Source organism: Gekko japonicus, unplaced genomic scaffold (genome assembly GCF_001447785.1).
Source record: "Gekko japonicus isolate JY-2015 unplaced genomic scaffold, Gekko_japonicus_V1.1 scaffold712, whole genome shotgun sequence".
In the NCBI taxonomy this organism is placed as follows: domain Eukaryota; kingdom Metazoa; phylum Chordata; class Lepidosauria; order Squamata; family Gekkonidae; genus Gekko; species Gekko japonicus.
The window spans coordinates 713,839-738,667 of record NW_015176472.1 but is presented as its reverse complement, the minus strand read 5'-3'; the positions used below and the strand labels follow the sequence as shown (position 1 = coordinate 738,667).

Below are 24,829 nucleotides of genomic sequence, written 5' to 3'. Positions count from 1 at the left end.
TGCTCTGCTGCCTCAATCACATGGGAGAAATATGAAGCACCTTTAAGACCATTCTACAGAGAGAATATGTGTGTTTTGTTGGGCTGGTTATGCCAGGGCTCTCCTGGATGCAACGGGGTTTCCTTTTTTCCACTGTATTCATGCCTTCGTGATCCAGTCTTTCTTAGTAGGAAAGGAATGTGAACTATTTAGATGAGAAATAACATTTGTTGGGTTCATCATCCTGTGTGTGCGTGTTTTGTTGTTGGGCTGGTTATGCTGTGGCTCTCCTGGGTGCAACTGGACTTGCCTCTCCATTATCAATGTATTCATGCCCTCATGATTCTTGAACTTAAGAGTTCCTAGATAGTAGGCTGACACTGACCACTATACATTGCTGCCTCTCTATTGCACTGACTCACAAGAATTGTAGTTATTTCTCTGGGGAATATTATAGTTTTGAAGACAAACACAGCCCTTCACATGTTCTTAACCAGTAGATGAAGCAGTTTATGTACAAAAGCGCAGCCATTTCATGTTTTCCCCTGGGTCTTAGGTGCAGAGCATTGACCGTGAGATTTCTGTAATGAATGTCAATAAATTAAAAGTAGGTTTTCAACTTCCAGATACACAACTGAATAGCATACTCAAGATTGCTACAGCACAGACATTGTCTCCAGATTTTGGTGCAATGATTCAGAGCAAGAGGTGTCAGTTATCAGAGGCTGTTAAATAAACAAAATATTGCAAGAGTGCTGATGTTTGAAGCATGTTGTATTTTAAATTTTAAAAAATTATTTAATTGTGTTTGACTGTGTCCTTTATAATCTACATAAATGAGAAGAATCCTCGGCTGAACAACAACTTCAAAGGGAGATTTGGAGTCAACTCCCAACTCTTGGTTCTCCAACCAAATGAAATCTGCCTATTAATATGCTGTTACAGAGGCAGAGTCTCAAGCTGGGGACATAACCACCATGTGAAATCTCACCTAGGTGCACTTCTTCACACTGACTTTCATAAAATTGATCTAACCAATACTGAAAATCTTGACTGTGGCATTCAAACCAATAAAGTGCTGCTTACTTTTAAAACCTCAAGAACTCCTGTGGCTTTACTGAAGCACAAATAAGAACTTTGGGGGGGAAAAGAATCCTTCCAGCCCGCTATTTTATAAACACGGTGATATCCGCTCTCTGCTGAAGGGAAGTAATTAAGTCCAACTCCCTCAGACAACAGGAAGATATTCCAACACCTACAGTCTGCTCACAGGATAGAACTTCACAGCTGGAACCTACCAATGACAACATGGGTAGTCCACTAGAAGACTCCTTTCTTCACTCATTTGAAAATCTACCTACTCTGGAACAACGGGGAGTCATTGAGAGATTAGAATGTACCCTACAACGCCTCCAAGCACACAAAAAGCTTATTGCTCTACCCACTTCTAACTTACTCCAGGGGAAAAGCTCATCACTGGGAATTGATCTGCCTGCCCAAGCTACTTCCCTCAGCTCCTGTACTGGAAGAGTGGACCATCTTCCTGCATCTTCTTCCACTCAGGCTGACTTGATAAATTTAACTTCAGAACCTATGGAAATACCATCTACTATATCATCTACTATATCTCATCCTCCAAGGACAAATGGATGTATTATCAACGACACCCATAAGAGACTTGATTTGATAGAAGAAATTGACTGACTAGTTCCAAATAATCAAGTCAGACCAGTCCATTTAGTATCATGGAATGTATCTGGTTGGAACAACAAAAAACAGGACGTTGATTTTATTAATTTCATTAGGAACTTTGACTGTATATGCCTACTGGAAACATGGTTAACATGGTGTCCTTTATAAAGTTTATATTTCAGCTACCTTGCATTATATTTATGACACACATGGCTCAACCTGACAAGGTCCCATTTATGTCATATCCGGCCCTCATAACAAATAAGTTTGACACCCCTGCTTCAATGTTCCCTCTAAGCTGTGGAGTCTTGTGAGCAAAAATTCTACTGTATGAGCTACTGGCATTAAAGTTGTGAGCGAGGGATTTGGCTGCTGCATAAATTAGTCTGCTCTGGAGCCAGCCTTCCTGAGCTAAGACAAAAATGTGTGAGCCAAAGGCTAAAAAACTGTGAGCTGGCTCACACTAACTCAGCTTAGAGGGAACACTGCCCTGCTTTAAGGCTTCCGAAATTAACAGGCAGAGTTTGGGAACCTGTAATCCACCGCCTAGCTACACTGCCAGCCTCATTGGTTCCCTTCTCATGGACATTCCATGGGGGGGAGGGGAACATGTGCCACTTTGCGAGGCCCGGATTGCCCATTGAACGGACCAGAGTCCTTAGCATCTAAAGCAACAACCAGCAAGGATTCCTACTGACATCCCTCTGAGCGGCAGAAAGCTTCCTGCAGCCCCTTGACCCCCCCTCCTGTTCAGTGCTAGAGGGGAAGGTTGAAACCCCAAGAAAGACCTGTGGTTTCTGTGATACTCCTTTGCACCCCACAGATGAGTCATATCGGGTTTCCAACCTCCAAGTGGGGCCTGGAGTTCTTTTAGAAATACACCTGATCTCCAGACCAGATGGGAAACTCTAAGGCTGGGGTGTCAAACATATGGCCCGTGGGCTGGCACCAACCCCTGCAGGGTTCACATCTGGCGCTCAGTCAACTGACTCCTGCTTCCATCCCTGGGGATGTTGTTGCCGCCTTTGCCTCGCAGCTTGCTTTCGCCTGTCTCTCTCAATCACGCTGGGAGACAAACTTAAGCCTCCCTCGCTCCATTGGTTGAGGTCTCCTCCCCCTCCTTTGAGGGGGAGGGAAAGCGCAAGGGAGAGTGCACGCGTGAGAGAGAGACAGAGTCTTGTGGCACCTTTAAGACCAACAACGTTTTATTCCAGGTAGAAGCTTTTGTGTGAATACGCACTTCTTCAAAGAAAGAGAGAGAGCAAGGGGGATTCTTCTGACAAAAATTACATTAAGATTACCCTGCTCTGCTTTTTACTTTAGACCTTCTCTCTCTCTCTCTCTCTCTCTCTCTCTCTCTCTCTCTCTCTCTCTCTCTCTCACACACACACACACACACACACACACACACACACACACGTTCAAAAAGGAAGGGGGCAGGAAAGAGATGCATCTGGGATAGGGGGAATTAAAAGGAAATTATTTTGGCTTATTCTGAAAATAGGTTTTTTTAAAAAGATTAGATTTCTCTGTGTCTATCTGGAAGTTTGTTTTTCCCCCCAAAAAGACCTTGAATAGGAATTACTACACTTGGTTTGGATTCCATTGTTTAATGACTGGAAGTAGATGGCTACATATTTTAAAAATACATTTATGGTTCCAGATATTTCAGTTCAACACGCCTCCATCCCTCCCACCTCACTGGCTGCCTTTCTTCACATTAACACCCCCTCCTGCTTTTTAACTGTTCATTATTATCACTAGCATTGAGTGAATTTTGCCCAGTCTGAAATCACCACATTATTTCTCTTGGAGAGATACCCCTATCCAGTTCTGACATGTGAAAAAAGAAAACAGCACATTTTGCAATCCTTATTAGTGGAAAGGAGCAAAAGTCCAGTAGAACCTTAACAACAAATAAAATTTGTGGTAGGAGATGAGCTTTCATGAATCACTGCTCACTTCTTCAGATACAGCTAGAATGTGAGTCCATCTGTCCTTATCTGTTGGGAGAGTGATTTCAGATGCTGAATGATAACAGCAGGCATTGGTAATGAGAGAAGAAACTTAGGTCTCAGTCCAGTCCAGGAGGATGCATTGTCTTGAGCTTCATTATCAGTTGCAATTCAGCAGTCTCTCTAATCTCCCTTTGAAATTCCTTTGTAAGAAAACTGCTACTCTTAGGTCAGCAACTGAATATCCTGGAAGGTTAAAATGTTCCCCTACTGGTTTTTGAATGTTGTGGTTTCTAATAGCAATAGAAAAGAGTAAGAGTCCAGTAGCACCTTAAAAACTAACACAACTTATGGTAGGGTAAGAGCTTTCAGGAGTCACTGCTCCTGCAGACTTAAGTCCATTCTTTGCATTCTTCTGGACCAAACTGATACCAAGGTTTCCTGCCTCATTACCCATGCTGATATCTCCAAGCCTCCTACCCCCTTGCATATCACACCTAATCCAATCAAGCCTGCTTTTGCCATCCGGCATCTGAAATCACCTGTATAAAGTTTGTATTTCTAGTACCTCATGTTACGTTTTATGGCACACGTGGCCTGACCTGACTAAGTGACATGTAAGTCAGATCCAGCCCTTGTAAGAAATGAGTTCAACACCTTTGCCCTAAGGTATCCCATCCCCAGAGAGCTTCATCCCCTTTCTAAAACTGTCTTCTCCAAGCACTGCCCCCAGATCTCCAGGAATTTCCCAAGACAGAGCTGGCAAGAAAGAATTTTTGCAAACTCGCATATTGCAAATTCTGGTTCTGGGTTTTCACAGCAAATTCTTTTCTTCAGCCTAAGGTTTAGATGCATCCAGAGTGTTTGACTAGATGGGCCATTGGTCTGATTCAACATGGCTTCTCTTATGTTCTTAAAGAAGGATGACTTCTTTCTCTTGCTGTCCCCTGCTCTATCAAAATTGTGATATAAGGGTCTCACCAGGCTGGTGGCCTTCAGTCAGAGAAGATCTTACCTTGGGTGAATATATCTTGTGTGCCTGGCTTCCCATTTTACACAACATTCTGCCAATCAGCTGAAAACCTGATTTGCTTTCATCTGTCATGCTTACGTATTTAGCTAAGGTTGAGAAATGTTACTAGATCTGTTATCGCATACATTATTCCTGCACTTGTAGGATTAATTTGCACCTGTTTATATTAATCAAGCTCTTTCTTTTAAGAAAAAGTTATATGTTAGTTTCGATAAAATAGTCTTTTTAAATATAATTTTTATTTTTAATAAACACATACAAACAAACAAGTACATACTAGGTGGGATTCCCATTTCCATCTTTGTTGTATCTGTTATATTACCTTATACACTGTCTGTTTACAAATTATCCATTTTTATTACCATATTTTTGTAATATTTTGCATTATGTTTAACAATGTATTTCTTATATTCTTTTAGTATGTTTAAATGTCCACATTGTTTATTTATTATAATCTTCCTACCATTTGTAAAATATTGACCATGTATTTTCAAAGTTTCCTTCATCCTGACCTCTCAAAAACAAAGTTAATTTGTCCATCCCTGCAATTTCAAGAATTTTGTTTATAATTCCTTTTGAATGTAGTTCATGTTTTCTCCAGTATTTGGCGTATAATATTCTCGCTGTAATCACTACATGTATTATAAGATAATAGTCTTGTTTTTTGACAATTTTCTGGTCTTATAGTCAGTTCAGTTCAGTTCAGGTTTAAAATATATAGTGCATTTTAACATTTTTTGTAAAATTTCATGTATCCAAGACCAATATTTCTTTACTCTATCACATGCACCACTTGCACCTGGCTGGATGACCTTGGGCAAGCCATAGTTCTGATAAGAGCTGTTCTTGAAAAAGAGCAGTTCTCGAAAGAGCTCTCTCAGCCCCACCTACCTCACAGGGTGTCTGTTGTGGGGAGGGGGAGGGAAAGGAGTTTGTAAGCCGCTCTGAGACACCTTTGGGTAGTGAAGAGCGAGGTATAAATCCATTCTCTTCTTCTTCTGAGCTAGCTCAGACTAAGCTTAGAGGGAACACTGGTTGTGAGTGAGCGATTTGGCTACTGCATAAATTAGCTTGCTCTAGCTCACACTAACTCAGCTTAGAGGGAACATTGCCCCAAACCTCCAATGAGTCCTGAACTCTTCCAAGGGGGGGGAATGAGCCCCCCCAACCCAGCAGTTTTCCCAGGATATATTCCTGGGATCTTTTCCCACTGCCTGACAGAGAAGAAGAGATTGGATTTATACCCTGCCCTTCACTACCTGAAGGAGTTTCAAAGCGGCTTACAATCTCCCTTCCCCTCCCCACAACTGACACCCTGTGAGGTAGATGGGGCTGAGAGAGCTCCTTCGAGGACTGCTTGTGAGAGAACACCTCTGAAAGAACTTGTAACTGACCCAATGTCACACCAGCAGCTGCATCTGGAGGAATGGGGAACCAAACCCGGTTCCTCCAGATTAGAGTCTGTGGTCCTAACCACTACACCAAATTGGCTCTCAGAGGCCATAGTGCTGTCAGGACATAGAGGTCCAGGCCTTCCCCTGATGTTGACTCCCAGCTCTGGGATTCAGAGGATTAGTCCCTCTGAATGTGAAGGTTCCCCTCAGAGACATTTCCTGCAGGGATCTATCTAATTCCCTTTTCAAGATGTGTGTTCCTGTGGCCATCACTACACCCTCTGGCAGCAAATTCCACATTTTCATCCCCTCTGTGTAAAGTAGTATTTCCTTTGGTCTGTCCCGAACCTACTGCCCATCAGCTTCCTTGGATGCCCTCAAGTTCTAGTCTTTTGGGAGATGGACAAAAGGTTCTTTTGCTCAACTCTCTCCATCCTATGCATAGTCCCTTTTCCCCAGAATTCTTCAAAATGCAGATTCGTTATTTCTTTCTGGTTCCGGTGCCTCTCATAAACCCACTTTAGAGCTTCCGCGCAAGTTTGTGTTTTCATTTTGTGTCCTGGGTTTCTCGAACAGAGATGCTCTCCAAGGGTTATAGTGAGAGAGCTGCGATCCTAGAGAGGCATATGGGGAGCCATTTCCTGTCCCCCTCCAAGCCCCATTCCCCGGGCTTTTTCCTGAATGGCTGGGAGGGAATCGGTGGGGAGCTCCAAGAGGGTTGCGGAGGTTAGACCCTGAGAGCTCATGCTCCCCCTACCCAACAACGTGCTGGTGTCTCAGATGCCGCTGGACTCAAATCTAGCTGGTGAGCTCATGGGGGCTTTTTTTGGGGGGTAAAAGGTAACGTTTCCCTTGCTCGAAAGCCAGTCGAATCCGACTCTAGGGTTGCGGTGCTCATCTCCGTTTCCAAGCCGAAGAGCCAGCGCTGTCCGAAGACGTTTCCGTGGTCATGTGGCCGGCATGACTAAACACCAGGGCGCACGGAACGCTGTTACCTTCCCACCGAAGTGGTACCTATTTATTTACTTGCAATTTCTTGCTTTCTAACTGCTAGGTTGGCAGGAGAGCCCTTCCTCACTGCCCATGTATAAGGGAGACACCTTGGGCTGCTTTGTGCAGAGCCGCGAGGTCCCTGCAGCCGGCTTGAGAGGAAGACCCGAACTCAGCACCTTGGACGGGGCTCAGGTGGCTGCAGGTTCCAGGGGCACCTGTAGGAAGCAGAGGCGATGGGAGTGGAGCCAGAGGTGAAGGGCTGTGGGTGAGGTTCGGGGGGGGGGCAAAGAGGTGGTGGTGGTGGGGCTGAGGGTGAGATTTCTTGGACAGAGGATGGATGCGGCAGGAGCAGGGGAGGCGCCGAAGCGACTGATGGACCTCTCCTCCATGACTCTGTCTAATCCCCATTTAAATCCTGCCTCTGCCTGTGGCCATCCCTACAGCCTCGGGCAGCGAATGCTGCATTTTAATCACTCGCTCTGTAACAATGGGTTTCCTTTGGTCCGCCCTGAATCTGCTTCCCATCAGGGTTGTTGGATTCCCTCCAGTTCCTGTATTTTGGGAGAGGGCGGGAAAAGTCCTCTTTGTCATATCTCTCCACCCTGTGCATAATTTTATAATCCTCTGTCATGTCCACCCCCTCACTTCTCTCTTAAAAACTGAAAAGGCCCAGAATTTCCTCATGGGGAAGGATAATCATCTTGCATCTCTTCTGTACTTTTTCCAGCACTCCGATGTGGGGTTTTGCTTTTTGTTTTGGAGATACGATGATCAGGAGTGCACCTACTATTCCTAATGAGGCTGCACCCTAGATCTCTACAGGAGCATTAGAATAGCAGCCATTTTATTTTCAAGCTGTTTCCTAATAATTCCCAGCACAGAGTTTGCTGTCTGCTATGGCCCCAGGACCTCCCCCCCCCCAGTCTCAGCAAGTTCTGACCCCATTAGCTCAGACTTGAAGTTGGGTTTTTTTGCACAAATCTGTGGCCGAATGCCTTGGCCCAAGAAAAGACACCCGGCTGGAGTCTGGGTGAAGAGGATAAACAAAGTTTATTGCAATAATCTTGGAGAGCAGAGCTCAGCCAAAGGCTTGTTAACCAAGGTGCTCTTTGTCCCCTTCCGGGTGGCCAGAGACCTCTACTGACATATGAAGCATGTTTCCATACCTATACAAAGCTATTGGTTATCTGGTATGAGTGAAATCATCATGAGAGCGAACGGTCAAGATGGCATGAAATCATTGGCTCAAAGCTGGGGCGCAGTATCATGCATTTGTGCCCAGCGGGTTGGATCTGGCTGGGAGTCTTCAAGCCCCCCTCTTGACTTCCCAGTGCTAAGGAAAGCACCAAAACACAGCTTGCTGAGATAAGAACGGAATGTAGATGCTTCTTCCCAGGTGCCTTATCAGCCAGGCCTCACTGTAACTTAGCAACCAGTGAGGAACTTGTGGAAAGTTGGCATTTCACCTCCTTACGCTCACTAAGACGGAACTTCATTTGCCACACATTGTTGCCCACTCACCCAGTTGGTGGAGGTCCTCTCGGAGCTCTTCACAGTCAACTTTGATTTCACCGTCCTGAATAATTTTGTGTTCTCAAGCTTGGCCACCACACTACCCACCCCTGATTCTGAATCATTTTGAGGGGAAAGGACCTTGTCAAAAGCCTTTTGAAAGTCCAGTTCTGGGCCAAACACTCCTGAGCCTTCCTAGACCAGAGTATCTTGACTTGTGCCCAGAAGCTAATCCAGAAAGATGTTCGCTGAGGGAATTGACACGTAAAATGTGTGTGTTTCCCACCCTCCCTCTGTCTGTCTTTCTCTCTCTCCCAGGCTCCAGCAGAGAGACACCCTTGACGCCTTCTGGGGCCATCTCCGGCTCCGTGTGGTGAAGGGAAAAGAGCCACCATGCAGCCAGCTCAGGTAACAGGGGAAGGGGGCCTCCCCTGGGGAGGTGTGGGAAGGGTGGCCTGGATGCTTCCTTCTCTGTTGCACGGCGCAGAGGATCGGGCTCCTTGCCCTTGGCTCTAGTGCTGGGAGATGCTCAGGCTGCCCACGGGGGGAGGCAGGAAAATGGTCATACACACACCCCGCTCAAGCATAGTATGTGCAGAGAAGCCCAAGCAGGGCCTATTTAAAAAGGAAGTATTTCCTTTTGTCTCTCCTGAACCTCCTGCCCCTCAGCCTCCTTGGATACCCTCAAGGAAGTATTTCCTTTTGTCTCTCCTGAACCTCCTGCCCCTCAGCCTCCTTGGATACCCTCAAGGAAGTATTTCCTTTTGTCTCTCCTGAACCTCCTGCCCCTCAGCCTCCTTGGATACCCTCAAGGAAGTATTTCCTTTTGTCTCTCCTGAACCTCCTGCCCATCAGTCTCATTGGATACCCTCCAGTTCTAATGTTTTGCGAGAGGGAGAAAAGGTTCTCTTGGTCAACTCTCTCCACCCTGTGCCTAATTTTATAAACCTCTGTCATGTCCCTCCCTTAGTCATCTTTTCTGAACTGAAATGTCCCAGACTCTTCAAGCCTTTCCTCACAGGGAAGGAGCTCCAACCCCCAGTCATCTCTGCTGCCCTCCCTCTGTACTTTTCCCCCCAGCTCTGCCATGTCCTTTTGGAGGCACAGTGACCAAAACGGTACACAGTGTTCCAAACGAGTCTGCACCATGAATCTATACAGGGGCATTATAATATTGGTCGTTTTATTCTCAGCCCCTTTCCTAATAATCCCTAACATCGAGTTTGCCTCTTTCACCGCTGCAGCACACTGGGTGGGCACTTTCCTTGAGCTATCCACTATGACCTCAAGATCTTTTTCCCTCTCAGCCTCAGCAAATTCAGACCCCATTAGCCTATCCTTGAAGTTGGGATTTCTTTTTGTCCCAGTGTGCATCATTGTACACTTCCCAACGTTGAACTTCATTTGCCACCTTGTCGCTCACTCGCCCAGTTTGTGGAGATCCTCTTGGAGATCTTCACAGTCAGTGGTACATCAGAATACATCAGTGCAACCGGTTTTTTACAATCGCTCTTTTTGTGCTTTTGAAGAGGCAAATCCATCAATAATTGCCTCACAGCTAGTATTATTTGCTGCTTTGTGTTGTATTGACGAAAGGCACCTGTTTGTTAACTTCTCCTGACCCAGCTAGATTTGAGTCCAGTAGCCCCTTCGAGACCTACCCGATGTTCAGGGTATCAGCTTTTGAGATGCAGAGTCCCCTTCATAAGCTTATGCCCTGAAGATCTTGTTGTCCTGTAAGGTGCTAACGGACCTAGATGTAGCTCTTATCCTGCACACTGACAGGACCAACTCGTGGGCACTCCATGAAATTGCTGAGCGGTTGGGTTAGAACAGATAAAAGGAAGTACTTTCTCATCCAAAGAGTGATTAACACATGGGATTCACTGCCACAGGAGGTGGTGGCGGCCACAAGCATGGACAGCTTCAAGAGGGAACTGGATAAACATATGGAGCAGAGGTCCATCAGTGGCTATTAGCTACAAGGTATAGATAGGAACTCTCGGTCTGAGGCAAGGGATGCTCTGTATCCTTGGTGCCTGGGGGGAGGGCAACAGTGGGAGGGCTTCTAGTGTCCTGGCCCCACTGGTGCAATGACATCACTTCCAAGGAACACCAGAAGGGACGTCACTGCATCCCCAGCAACATCACTGCCACGCTGGGCTAGGCTCCTCGCCGCCACCAGTAAGTCCTCCACCAGCCAGCTGATCAGCAGCAGGGGGCAGCAGCTGGGGACCAGGGATCCCCCACCTCCCATGGGGGGTTGGCAACCTGTTCACTCCAGGGCTGGGCCAGTGGTAGCCGGGGCTTCTGGGCCAAGAAGGCCACGCCTTCCCAGCCCCGGGGAGTCCTGGGTCCCTACCAACGGGAGAGAGCTCGAGGCCAGGCTGGCCGCTCTCCTTCCCTGTTCCTGGCCAGTCCCAGCCACTTGCTTCGTCCCCCCCTCCCCCCGGGTCCTGTGGCCTGCCACCACTCTGAGCTGGGCCCGTTTTATCCTCCTCGGCCTGGCCAATTCACACTGCTCCGTGCCTACTCTCGAGTAGATCTTTTTCTCCCATGGGGACCTTTGCCCTCCCGTGGGCCTTTTCTCCCTCAGGAACTAGCCCTGGAGGTGCTTCCTCCTGTCTGCTCCTGCAGTGCCCTTTCCACCCCCGAGGGTGCCTCCTTCTGCCCCCTTTGCCGCCGGAAGGTTTATGGCAGTACCCCTGACCCACCCCCTCTCCTCCGAGGCGCTGAGGTGCCCCAGGATGTGACACACCCACCCCCACTGATGTGGCCTTCACTTCATTTCCATGGCTACGGCGATGAACTGGGCAGTGGGTCCTGCTACCCTTGTGAATCTCTGGTCAATAAATCCCCTAAGAATCTGTTGCCCGAGCCGGTCGATCTTTCCTTATTTGAATACGCCTCACCCTGGTTCTGCATGGGGCAACCGTGGGTTTGGGATTAGAAGAGATCCTCTGCTTTTAAGAAGAGGGGAGGAGGTGGAAGCCCCCCTACCCTGAGTGTAGAGGGAAACTTGGCCGAGGTCCAGAAAGACAAGCAGGCAAGAAGGCTGAGACTGGCTAAGGAAGGAGCAGGCAGCCTGCGAGGCCTGGACAGTGAGTGAGTTCAGCAAGGCGTCTCCTTAAGTGTAAAGGGGGCAAGCGGGAAAGGACTGAGCTCGGTGGGGCAAGGCCCCCGTTTGTCCTAACTGACCAGCCACCCCTGCTTGGTGGGTTCAGTTTGCATTTATAGAAACGCAGGCTTTTCCTAACACTTTGAGATAGTAGGGGCCTCTTTTACACATTTGTCTGTGTCCCTCGGTGTTGTGCGCCTGAGGCAAGTCCACCCTTGTGGTTTCAAAGTGCGTTCTTTATCTCTTTATATTAAAACACTCTCAGTCTCTTGGCAAACTTTATAATATAAGACAAGCCCTGTTTAATTATTAGACGCATTGTCCATCTAGTCCAGCGTCCTGTCTCACACAGTGGCCTACCAGTTCTTCTGGAGGACCTACAACAGGGCACAGTGGCTGGGGCCTTCCTCTGATGTGGCCTCCTGGCTCCGGGATTCAGAGGATGAGTGCCTCCAAATGTGGAGGTTCCCCTCAGTCACCACATTTTAATCGCCCTCTGTGTAAAGCACTGTTTCCTTTTGTCTGCCCTGAACCTAGTCTCCCTCCGCTTCATTGGATGCCCTCGAGTCCTAGAGTTTTGGAAGAGGGAGAAACTTTAAACGTTTGTGGTAATCAGGGCTATTTTGGGGCAGGAACGCACAAGAACGGAGTTCCGGCTGGCTCCTGAGTTGGCCACGCCCAGCAGGAATGCATTAGCATAATAGGCCACACCCAACAGCAGAAACTCATTAGGATTGGCTACATTAGGGGTGTGTGGCCTAACATGCAAAGGAGTTCCTGCTACAAAAAAAGGCCCTGGGTTTTGACAACAAACAAGGTAAACAGAATAACAAGCAAAAGGTGGGTGTGGCTGGATGAGCACACTTCTGGTAACATGGGGGTGCGGCCTAATATGCTAATGACCTGTGCTGTCGGGGGTGTGGCCTAATATGCTAATGAGTTCCTGTTGTTGGGTGTGGCCTATTATGCTAATGAGTTCCTGCTGGGCCTTTTCTACAAAAAGATCCCTGGTGGTAATAACTACCCGTATTTTTCGGACCATAAGACGCACCTGACCTTAAGACGCACCTAGTTTTTAAAGGAGAAAAACAGGGGAAAAAATATTCTGAACCTTCGGTCCATAAGACGCACTCATTTTTCCTCCCACTTTTTTTGGAAGAAAAAGTGAGTCTTATGGTCCAAAAAATACGGTAATTCACAGAGCTCTCTCAGTCTTGGCCGTCTCTCATTCTGCTCAGGCTGCAATTGAAAAGAAGTAAGACACAGGGAGGGGGAAAACAAACTTGACCGTTGGGCCCCGATTTGTTTTTAACTGTTTTTCTAATAAATACATGCATTTTTGTATAAGTTTATACTAGGTTTTTAATATTGGCCCAATATCTGGCTTCCAATTGAAAAGAAACAGAAAATGGATGTTCCCCTTCCCTCATCCCTGGCCCCTCCCAGGAACTATGACACATTTTGTTTTTTAAAAATAATTTTTATTAATTTTAACAGTAACAATAACAATATCTTGCGAGCTGTGGCTTTTTGGCTCAGACTGAGTCAGCTAAAACTAAACCCGGCGAAGACGGAGGTCCTGGGCCTGAGTCGGGGCGGTCTGGGGTTGGGGCTCCCTCTCCCGACCTTCAATGGGGCACCTTTGGTGCCAGCGCCGGAGGTTAGGAGTTTGGGAGTGCTCCTGGATGCTTAACTGTGGAGGCCCAGGTGGCAACCACTGCCAAGTCGGCCTTTTACCATCTTCGGCTGGCTCGGCAGTTGATCCCCTTCCTTGACCGCGATGACCTGGCCACAGTGATCCACGCGACGGTCACCTCGAGGTTAGACTACTGTAACACTCTCTACATGGGGCTGCCTTTGTCGCAAATCCGGAAGCTGCAGCTAGTGCAGAATGCTGCAGCCAGGCTGTTGATGAGCCTCACTAGGCGGGAACACATCCGGCCTGTGCTGAAAGCGCTGCACTGGCTGCCAATGGCGTACCGGATTCGCTTCAAAGTGCTGGTTCTTACCTTTATAGGTCTACATGGCCAGGGTCCGACATACCTAAGGGACCACCTTTCCCCATATGTTCCCCCAAGGGCACTACGGTCGGGGACACAACACCTCCTGGTGATGCCAGACCCCAGAGATGCCAGGTTTGCCGTAACCAGGGCCAGGGCTTTTTTGGTGGCGGCTCCTACCTGGTGGAATGAGCTCCCGGAGGAGATCCAGGCCCTGCAGGATCCAGTGCAGCTCTGCAGGGCCTGTAAGACGGAGCTCTTCCACCAGGCTTTTCAGTAGGAGCCGCCACTACTGTACCACCACTCCTTTACCACCATTACTGCACCACCATTACCACACCATGGTTACCACACCACCACTAGTTGGACTGGGTAGCATCGCGGCGTGTGATGTCCCTGTGACCAAGTTACTATAATACCATGTGGAAACTGAGACGAACATTCCCAGGAGGCCATGGAATTGGGCTACCGTCCCCAGGATACCATCTTGTGAATGAAGATTTTTGCATTATCCAGAGCACTTTTATGTTGTTGTAAATGTTGTAAATTTTGTTTTTGTCTTCTTTTATTGTTTTAACTATTGGCATATGTTGCCCATTGTGAGCCGCCCTGAGCCCACTTGCGGGGAGGGCGGGCTATAAATTTGAATAAATAAATAAATAATAAATCTTTAACAATTGCATCTGAAAAAAACATATTATCTACAAATTCATTTTTTTCCCACATCACTCCACTTGCTATGGCTCTGATGAAACAATGGAAGAATACCTAGATTAACATGCATACGGAGGATTCAGATCATGAACATGTTGACATCTCTGTGGGGCTCTTCTCTCTTCTTCTTTTTTCTGGTCTCCCACGACGTATGAACTCTCTCATTTTTTTGCTTCCCCCCCATGGACCAGCTTTCCATGTAAATAAACGCTTCCTCCTCCTTCTTGCAGGGTGGGGTGTCCTTTGAAGAGGTGGCCGTGTATTTCACCCGGGGGCAGTGGAGCCTGCTGAGCCAAGCCCAGAGAGCTCTCTACAAGGAAGTCATGCTGGAGAACTTTGGGAACGTGGCCTCTCTGGGTGAGGATCTTTTTGTTCTTCCCTGACTTCTTATTGCCGTGTGGAGCAAGGTGGTCGTTACTGAGGAAAGACGGGGTCGGGGAGTCTGCCCTGGTCCCGATGGCTGATCTCGGCCACCTTCCGCGACCCTTCCTCTGAGGTGGGCCAAGGGATGCTTGGTGGGGAGAAGGTGGGGCAGTCTAAAGGTGGGGCTTCCTGCTTGGGTCTGAGCCTCTCCTTAACCTGGGCTGGGATGGGGCTGTGGAGGGGACTCTGTTGGCTTCTCTGCTGCGTTACTTGGTTCTCAGCTGTAATTTCCCTCCCAGCTTGGCAGGGAGCAGGCACAGAAATGCCAGCGCCATATTGGTTGTTCTTGCCCCACACTGTACTCCGCCCCGGCCCACAGCTACGGTGGGGCCCCAGGGGCCCAGCCCCATCACGCATCAGCCAGGCCCCACAAGGCCCCGCTAGAAATTGTTTTTTAAAATATTGAGGAGCACCAAATGGGGCCTGCACCCACCGCTAAGTCCAGCGCCTGGCTGGAGCACCTCAGCCTTCCTGCCACTGGTGGCAGGCAGAGCCCTTGTGGGGCCCAGGTAGTGGCAGCGGCACAAGGTGAGGGAGGGAGGGACAAAGCCAAGGAGGGAGTGAGGGAGGCCGAGGGACGGCACTCCCACTCTGGCCTCTGCCCCTGCCTCCTCCGGGCCGGCTCGGGCAGGCTGGCTGGCTGGCTGGGGAGAGGGCAGAGCAGGTTGCTGCCAAGAGACAGCCTAGCCAGGCAGAGCCCAGTGGGCTGCGCAGCCAATAGGGGCACTCGGCGCCCTGCTGGAGGAGGGGTGGCTGCCGAGCCCACGGCTGAAGGAGCGCCCTTTAAGTGCACGCGGAAGGTCCTGCCACCTGGGGCCTAGTCTCGTGCACCTGGCCTAGTCTCACGCCCGGATGCCGACTGGATCCCACCCCGGGTGTTATCTGAGCAACAGAATCCACGTTTTAGGAGGGACCCGGTTTTCTGCCCGGCTTGGGGGGTTCCAGGTCCGTCTGGCCAGTGGAAACGGGATGCGGTCCTGGATCAGAGGCAGTCGACTCGATGCCCAGAAGGGTGGTCAGCTGGCGGCTCCAGACTTGGCTTGCCTGGTGGCTGTGGGGGGGGGCAGCAGAATCCTCCCTCATTTCTGCCCCATAAGAGACACTTGTAGGGTCAGAGGGGTGCTACAGCGAGTGTTAAGGTGCCTAAAAATACAGTTCATGTTTGAAGAGCTGCAATTAATTTTTTAAAGAGGAAAAATGGCTGCCCCACAAGAAAAACATTTGCCCCACAAACCAACAAATCCTGGCTCCTGGCCTGACTCCACCCCACCCCTATTGCTTGCCTGTTTTGTATATCTGTAGGTACAAATTCTGCCTGGCGTGGAATGGCTGAATTGATGTGCAGGCACATTAAGTTATAATTTTGTGTGTGTTTTTCCCTGATCAAAAGGACCTCCGATTGCCAAACCTGATCTCATATCCCGGCTGGAAGAAGAGGAAGAACCGTTTCTTCTGACCGCGGATGAAGAGGAGGGATTGACAGGTCGCTGCTCAGGTATCTTTCGTGGGCTTTTGGGTTCCTGCCGTTTCCTTGCCGCACACAGAGAACAGCATTCTAAGTGATTCTGAAGTCTCTGGCAAATACAGTCTGCCAGGAAAGCATCCAGCCCCTTCCAGAAGAAATCCTGGCTGTCCCCGTGTATTTTAAACCATACCTAGGGTTTGTCTCTTCTGACAGTTGTCCGGAGCAGTCAGCCGGGAATCTGATTTAATATGCCATGAAATCATAGAATGTTAGAGTTGGAAGGGACCTTGCAGGTCATCTAGTCCAACCCCCTGCACTCTGCAGGAGCATAGCTGAAAGATAGCCCTATATACCTACAGCATACCCGAAAGATGGTTGTCCAGCCTCCGCTTGAAAACGTCCAGCAAAGGAGCATCCTTCGCAGAAGGGGTCGGGAGGGGGGGCTCCGTGGCAGATTTTCCCATTGGAGTGATGGATGAAGGTCAGAGGAGCCACTGGCTCTTGTGGGAGGCAGGAGGAGTGCTTCTCCCTTCAGTGTTGGCACAAGACTGACAGCTGCCCCTCTTTGTGCATCTCAGTGTGAATTGAGAGTGAATTCTTCATTCTCTTTTTGAATGTAAGCTTGATCCTTTAGTTTTTACCATTCTGGCTTTCTTCCCATCTTTACTTGCTAAGAAAAGGGGAGGACAGTTGCTGGGTCTAAAGCCCTTGGGGGGGGCACTGTTCTTTTTCCATACTGGGAGAAGGGATGGTGGGGTGCCCTTCCGGGGATGGGTCGTTCCAGCACTAATGGGGGAAACTGTGGTGAAATGACCCTGCAGGCTCTTTTTTGCCACTGGGAATGAGGGATTTATGCTGCTTGCAATGGTCTCAATGGTCTCAAGAGGCTAGACCTCAGCAAGGAGTTCCCCTGCATCCAGCCTTTGTCCTACTCCAGTCCTCTTTCTTGTTTCTCACATGTACCACCCTAGGCCTCTAAGAGGCTCACAGTCTGCTTGCCTGGAACAGACTCTCCTTAACAGTTTCAGAAAGAGGACTGTTTAATCATACAGAGTGTGGCGTACAGTGGAGACAAAAACCAAACCATTGAATACCATAAGACTATCTAATCTGATCATAAGAAAATCCAGTGTGTAAAAACTCACCCTGTTTCCCCACACTTACCTCTATAATGTATAAAGACAGGCCAAATTAAATTATTGGTTCCAGATCAATTGTTCAGATTAAAATCAGCCCAGTTTTTTTATTCATCATCACACAAGGTCAGCATCACACATGGTTTTTCTTTCTTTCAGCAGGTGGTGTGCTGGAAACAGCAGGTGAACCATCTGAGCACCTCTGGATAAAGAAAGTGGATGCATATTCAGATGTGAAAGACAAACATGAATATAGGTATGCCTTGAGGAATAAAGTGGGAAAGCATCCATATAAAGAGAGAAATACTTCTGGTCTTCTACAGGACTCTATACAGCAAAAAATATGCAATGGAAAAAATGGGAATATGTGTACTCCAAGTGGGGAAATTGTTAATGTTGAATGGAACTCCAATGACGAAAAGAAAATATATAAATGTCTGGACTGTGGGAAAAGTTTTAAGCGAAAAGATATGCTAACTTCCCATCAAAGAATGCACAATGGGGAGAAACCATATAAATGCCCTGAATGTGGAAAAAGGTTCAGTGGGAGTGGGGCTCTTTCTTGCCACCAAAGAATTCACACAGGGGAAAAACCATATAAATGCCTGGAATGTGGGAAAAGTTTTAGTCAGAGTGGAAACCTTGCTTCCCACAAAAGAATTCACACAGGGGACAAACCATATAAATGCCTGGAGTGTGGAAAAGCCTTCAGCAAGAGTGGAAACCTTGCTACTCATCAAAAAGTTCACTCAGGGGAGAAACCATATAAATGCCTGGAGTGTGGGAAAATGTTAAGTGACCATAAAAGCCTTACTTGCCATCAAAGAATTCATACAGGGGAGAAACCATATAAATGCCTGGAGTGTGGGAAAAGCTTCAGTCAGACTGGAAACCTTACTTGCCATCGAAGAATTCACACAGGGGAGAAACCATATAAATGCATGGAATGTGGAAAAGGCTTCAGTAATAGTGGACAGCTTTCTTCTCATCAGAAAGTTCACACAGGGGAGAAACGATATAAATGCTTAGAGTGTGGGAAAAGCTTCAGATGGAGTACGGAACTTATTCCCCATCAAAGAATTCACAAAGGGGAGAAACCATATAAATGCCTGGAGTGTGGGAAAAGCTTCACTCAGAGTGGAGGCCTTGTTTGTCATCAAAGGACTCACACAGGGGAGAAACCTTATCAGTGCCTAGAGTGTGGAAAAGGCTTCAGTCAGAGAGGAAGTCTTGCTTCCCATGAAAGAATTCACACAGGGGAGAAACCATATAAATGTATAGAATGTGGGAAAAGCTTCAGGGTAAGGGACAGTCTTACTAGCCATCAAAGAATTCACACAGGGGAGAAGCCGTATAGATGCCTGAAATGTGGGAAAAGCTTCAATCAGAGGGGAAAACTTACTTCTCATCAAAGGATTCACACAGGGGAGAAGCCGTATAGATGCCTGAAATGTGGGAAAAGCTTCACACAAGGTGGGAATTTTCATGCTCATAAAAGAATTCACAGAGGGGAGAAACCTTATAAATGCCTAGAGTGTGGGAGAAGCTTCACTGTACGTGGAAACCTTACTTCTCATCGAAGAATTCACACAGGAGAGAAACCATATTAATGCCTGGAATGTGGGAAAAGCTTCAGTCTGAGTGGAAACCTCTTTCCCATCAACGGATTCACACAGGGGAGAAACCAAATAAATGCCTGGCGTGTGGGAAAAGCATCAGTACAAGTACCTTACTTCCCATCAAAGAATTCACACGGGAAAAACTATGTAGATGCCTATAGAGTAGAATAAGAATGCACTCAGGAGTGAAACTATATAAATACCTGGAGTATGGAAAAACCTTAGGATATAGTGGAAACCTTACTTATATTCTTTAAGGCAGGGATGTCAAACATGTAGCTTGTAGGCTGGATCCAGCCCCCACAGGGCTCATATCCAGCAACTGGCTCTCTTCTGTTTCCTTCTCCCTCTCTCCTGCTTCCTTCTGTGTCACAACTCGCTTTGCCAGGCTCTCTGTATTGTACAGGAGCTACAGAGCAAAGCCTCTCTTCCCTCCATTGGCTGAGGCTCCTCCTCCCTTGGAGAGGAAGAGAGGGAGCAAGAGGGAGGGAAAGATTTGCTTTGCCAGGCTCTCTTAATTGTACAGCAGAGCTACTGAGCCAAGTGTCTCCTCCTTTGGCTGAGGCTCCTCCCCCTCATCCCCTAGGGAGGGAGAGAAACTTTGCTGAGTTCCTTCAGTCGCACTGGAGAGATACAAAGCACCTTTAAGACTAACTAAGTTTTCTTCAAGGTATGAGTTTTTTTGCCTTTCTACAGAGAGAACGTGTGTGTTTTGTTGGGCTGGTTATGCCACTGCTCTCCTGGATGCAACGGGGTTTCCTTCCTCTTTTTCACTGTATTCATGCCCTTATGATCCAGTCTTTCTCAGTAGGAAAGTAATGTGAACTATTTAGATGAAAAATAGCAACAAGACAGTGAGGTGGATTAGGCTGAGAGTATGTGTTCAGACCAAGTTCACCCAGCACATTTCCTTTGTGGACTTAGACTTCCCAGATAGTAGGCTGATACTGACCACAATATATATTGCTGTCTCTCTATTGCACTGCCTCATAGGAGTTGTAATTATTTCCCTGGGGAAGACTATAGTTTTGTAGACAAACACGTAGCCCTCATTCTGTATCATGATGCTTTCTCATGTTCTTGACCAGCCCACAAAACAACTTATGTACAAAAGCTCGCAATGCCCAGCCATTTCATGTTTACCTCTGGGTCTTAGGCTTAGATCATGAGATTTCTGTAATGAATGTCAATAAATCAAAAGTAGGTTTTCAACTTTACACACCTGAACAGCATACTCAAGATGGCTACAGCACAGACATTGTTGTTAAATAAACAAAATATTGTAAGAGTGCTAATGTTTGAAGCATGTTTTATTTTAAATTAAAAATATAATTGTGTTTATCTGTGTCCTTTATGAAGTTTTTATCTCCGCTACCTTGCATTACATTTTATGACACACATGACCTGGCCCGACAAAGTCCCATTTATGTCAGATTCAGCCCTCATAACAAAGATTGACACCCCTGCTTTAAGGCTTCAGAAATTAACAGCCAGAGTTTGGGAACCTGTAATCCACAGCCTAGCTACACTGCCGGATTCATTGGTTCCCTCCTCATGGACATTTTGTGCAGGAAGGGGAACATGTGCCACTCTGCAAGGCCGGGATTGCCCGTTGAATGGACCAGAGTCCTTAGCAGCTAAAGCAACAACCTACTGACATCCCTCTGAGCAGTAGAAAGCTTCCTGCAACCTCTTGACCCCCTCCTGTTCAGTGCTAGAGGACAAGGTTTAAACCCCAAGAAAGACCTGTGGTTTCTGTGTAACTCCTTTGCACCCCACAGATGAGTCACATAGGGTTTCCAATCTCCAAGTAGGGCCTGGAGTTCTTCTGGAATTACACCTGTATGCTGTTTAATGGGTCTCTGACCGTAATAAAAATGAATGAATGAATGAATGAATGAATGAATGAATGAATCTGGAATTACACCTGATCTCCAGACCAGATGGCAGAACCTAAGGCAGGGATGTCAAACATGGCCCACAGGTTGGAACCAACCCCTGCAGAGCTTGCATCTGTTGCTCAATCAACTGACTCTCTCCTGCTTCCATCCCTGGGGCTGTTGCTGCCATCTTTGCCTTGCAGTTTGCTTTCACCTGTCTTCCTCAATCATGCTGGGAGACAAACAAAGCCAAGCCTCCCTTCCCTCCATTGGCTGAGGTCTCCTCCCCCTCCTTTGAGGAGTAAGTGAGGGAAGGGAAGGGAGAGTGCACGCGTGAGAGAGAGACAGAGTCCTGTGGCACTTTAAGACCAACAAAGTTTTATTCCCGGTAGAAGCTTTTGTGTGCACACACACTTCTTCAAAGAAAGAGAGGGAGCGAGGGGGATTCTTCTGACAAAAACAAATTACATTAAGATTGCCCTGCTCCGCTTTTTACTTTAGACCTGATCACACGCATACATGTTAAAAAAGGAAGGGGGCAGGAAAGAGATGCATCTGGGATAAAGGGAATTAAAAAGAAATTATTATGGCTTATTCTGAAAATAGTTGTTGGGTTTTTTTAAGATTAGATTTCTCTGTGCCTGTCTGGAATTTTCTTTCAAAAAGACCCTGATTAGGAATTACAACACTTGGATTCAATTCTATTGTTTAATTACTGGAAGTAGATGGCTACATATTTTAAAAATACATCTATGGTTCCAGATATTTCAGTTTAACACGTCTCAATCTCTCCCCTCCCACCTCACTGGTTGCCTTTCCTCGCATTAACACCCCCTTCCCCGCTTTTTAAACTGTTTCATTATTATCACTAGCATTGAGTGGATTTTGCCCAGTCTGAAATCAACACATTATTTCACTTGGAGAGATACCCCTCTCCTGTTCTGACATGAAAAAAAAAGAAAACAGCACAGCTCACAATCTTTATTAGTGGAAAGGAGCAAGAGTCCAGTAGCACCTTGACTAACAAAATTTGTGGTAGGACATGAGCTTTTATGAATCACTGCTCACTTCTTCAGATACAGCTAGAATGTGAGTCCATCTGTCCCTTATGTCTTGAAGGGTTAAGTGATTTCAGGGGCCAAATGACAATAGCAGGCATTGGTAATGAGAGAAGAAACCTGATTTGCTTTCATCTTGGAGAACTGTGATGCTTGCAATATTTAGCTAAGTTTGAGAAATGTTACTAGAGCTGATATTGCATGCATTTTTCCTGCACTTGTTGGATTAATTTGCACCTGTTTGTATCGATCAAGTTCTTTCTTCTTCTTTTCAAAAGAGTCATTCGTTTCAGTAAAATAGTTAACTCCAAGAAATCCTCTTTGGGGTCCAGAAGCAATTTTTCTCCAGGCCAGTTTGGCCAGGGATCCTGTAGGTTTTTTTGCCATCTTCTGGCCATGGAACAGGGGTCGCTGGGGGTGTGGGGTGGAGGTATATGTGAATTCCCTGCAAGGTGCCTGTTGTGGGGAGAACCAGCGTGGTTTAGTGGTTAAGAGTGGGGGACTCTAATATCCTCTAATATCCTCCACAGGAACCCTGCTGGGTGACCTTGGGCCAGTCACAGTTTTGTCAGATTTCTCAGCACCGCCTACCTCACAAGGTGCCTGTTGTGGGGAGTTGGATTCAGGTGGGTGGCTATGGTGGGTCTGAAACAGGGGTGGCCAAACTTGCCTAACATAAGAGCCACATAGAATAAACATCATTTGTTTGAGAGTTGCAAGGCATGAACAAATATTACACACAAGTTTTTATTGAAAGAGATGCAAATTTGATTTTTATTAACTTTTTTTTTAGAAATTTTTGTTTTCAAAAAAAACATGACAAACAGACATACACACATATATGAGTTATACCTGTAATATTTTATCTTTATCTTTTAACCTACCTCATACATACATACAAATCTAAATGCCGTGCTTACTATCATAATATGTTAGCTTTTTAAGCAATCTCTAAGCCTTACACTAGGAGCTGCGGTGGCTCAAGTGGTTAAGACGCTGAACTGCAGGCTGTGGAAGGTCAGTAGTTCAGCAGTTCGAGACCCGGGTGCCGCAAGACGGGGTGAGCTCCTGTCTCTAGTTCCAGCTCCTGCCAACCTAGCAGTTCGAAAGCAAGAAATTGCAAGTAGATAAATAGGGACCACTTCAGTGGGAAGGTCACAGCGTTCCGTGCGCCTTGGTGTTTAGTCATGCCAGCCACATGACCACGGAAATGTCTTCAGACAGCGCTGGCTCTTCGGCTTTGAAACGGAGATGAGCACCGCAACCCTAGAGTCGGACTCGACTGGCTTTCGAGCAAGGGAACCTTTACCTTTACCTTAAGCCTTACACTACTTTAGTTGCTGTGGATTTTCCGGGTTGTATGGCCATGGTCCTAGCATTGTAGAACCTGACGTTTCTCCAGTAATGTCAGGTTCTACAATGCCAAGATCTATCTCTCAAGAGTAGTCTCGAAAGAGCTCTCAGAACCACCTACCTCACGGGATGTCTGCTGTGGGGAGGGGAAGGGAAATGAGATTGTAAGCTGCTCTGAGACTCCTTTGGGTAGTGAAGGGCGGGGTATAAATCCAATCTCCTCCTCCTCCTCCTCCTCTTCTCATTTGATTTGCAGTGTTATTTAAGCCCCCTTTCCCCAAAGGTGGATTCATTAGATAAGCATATGGAGCAGAGGTCCATCGGTGGCTATTAGCCACAAGGTATAGATAGGGACACTGGGGCAAGTGATGCTCTGTCTTCTTGGTGCTGGGGGTGGGGGGTCAACAGTGGGAGGGCTTCTGGAGTCCTGGCCCCACTGCTGGACCCCCTGATGGCACCTGGTATTTCTGGCCACTGTGTGACACAGAGTGTTGGATTGGATGGGCTTTTGGCCTGATGCAACATTGGCGTCTCTTATGTTCTTATGACTCAAGACAGCTTCATTTCAGATTGCAGGCAGGGAAGCAAGTTATGGGATGCTTTCCTGTGTCAAAAATCCCTGTTGCGGGAATGTAGCACAGCAAGCAGAGCCAGAGGGCAGGAGGAGGAGAGGAGAATGATTTCAGCCACTGTGGGTCCTCCGTGGGGTTGCAAAGAGTCAGACTCAACTGTGTGACTGAACAACAACAACAACAACAAAAAGGAAGCTAGTTCGCTGTCTTGGTTTTTTACTGCCACTGAACTGGATGCCTTGTGTTTAAGCCTTTTTGTTGAATTTCTTCAATAAAGCTTTCGTCTTCTTTATTCTGTGAGAGCTATTTGGAGAGTTTCTGAGACCAAACCCAGGTACAATTTGGTTACGTTACCTCACCAAGGCAGGGTCAGCCTGGACAACTCCCCTGGCAGGAAGGCAAAGGCAGAGAGAAAGAACTGACGGTGAGATCTAAGGATCTCCCATTTCAGGACCAATGCTCCCTCTGTGGAGTCTTGTGAGCAAAAATTCCACTTTGTGAGCGACTGGAATTAAAGTTGTGAACAAGTGATTTGGCTGCTGCATAAACTAGTTTGCTCTGGAGCCCTCCTTCCTGAGCTGAGACAAAAATGTGTGAGCCGGAGGCTAAAAAACTGTGAGCTGGCTCACACTAACTCAGCTTAGAGGGAACACTGTTCAGGACCCTAGGAGTTACTCCATCTCTGGAGACTTGACCCAAAGGGGCAACCATGCATGGACGGATAAGCAAGGCTGAGGAACCTAAACCTGCTCCCTGTTCTCCTCAGTTGCGGTTAGGTGCTGCCCAGCGCCTCCCGCACTCAAGCCCAGCATTGCATTCATGTGGGGGTGTCACAAGCCATGGCCTCACGGCACCATGGCCCCTGTCATGCAATGGGAAAAGAACTTCGGGGGGGGGGGGCTCAGTCTTTTTCCAGTCTCTCCCCCACACACA

General features: G+C 47.3%; 2 protein-coding genes and 1 long non-coding RNA gene across 3 annotated transcripts in view; 2 read left to right on the top strand and 1 right to left on the bottom strand.

Annotated features, from left to right (window-relative positions):
- LOC107123818 (zinc finger protein 208-like) overlaps positions 1 to 19,349 on the top strand; it is a 119,219-nt gene extending 99,870 nt beyond the window's left edge. The window contains exon 8 of the mRNA XM_015427159.1: positions 17,883 to 19,349. Coding sequence (XP_015282645.1) covers positions 17,883 to 19,024 — 1,142 coding nt within the window. The 3' untranslated portion in view covers positions 19,025 to 19,349. The remainder of the gene's footprint in view (positions 1 to 17,882) is intronic.
- The window catches only part of LOC107123819 (zinc finger protein 850-like), a 399,053-nt gene that overhangs the window by 41,331 nt on the left and 332,893 nt on the right, over positions 1 to 24,829 (bottom strand). The gene's annotated exons all lie outside the window — the stretch shown is intronic.
- Positions 6,728 to 14,798, top strand: LOC107123823. Its single transcript, XR_001482956.1, has 3 exons — positions 6,728 to 6,858; positions 8,877 to 8,966; positions 14,621 to 14,798. It is a non-coding gene; the product is annotated as an uncharacterized LOC107123823 (long non-coding RNA).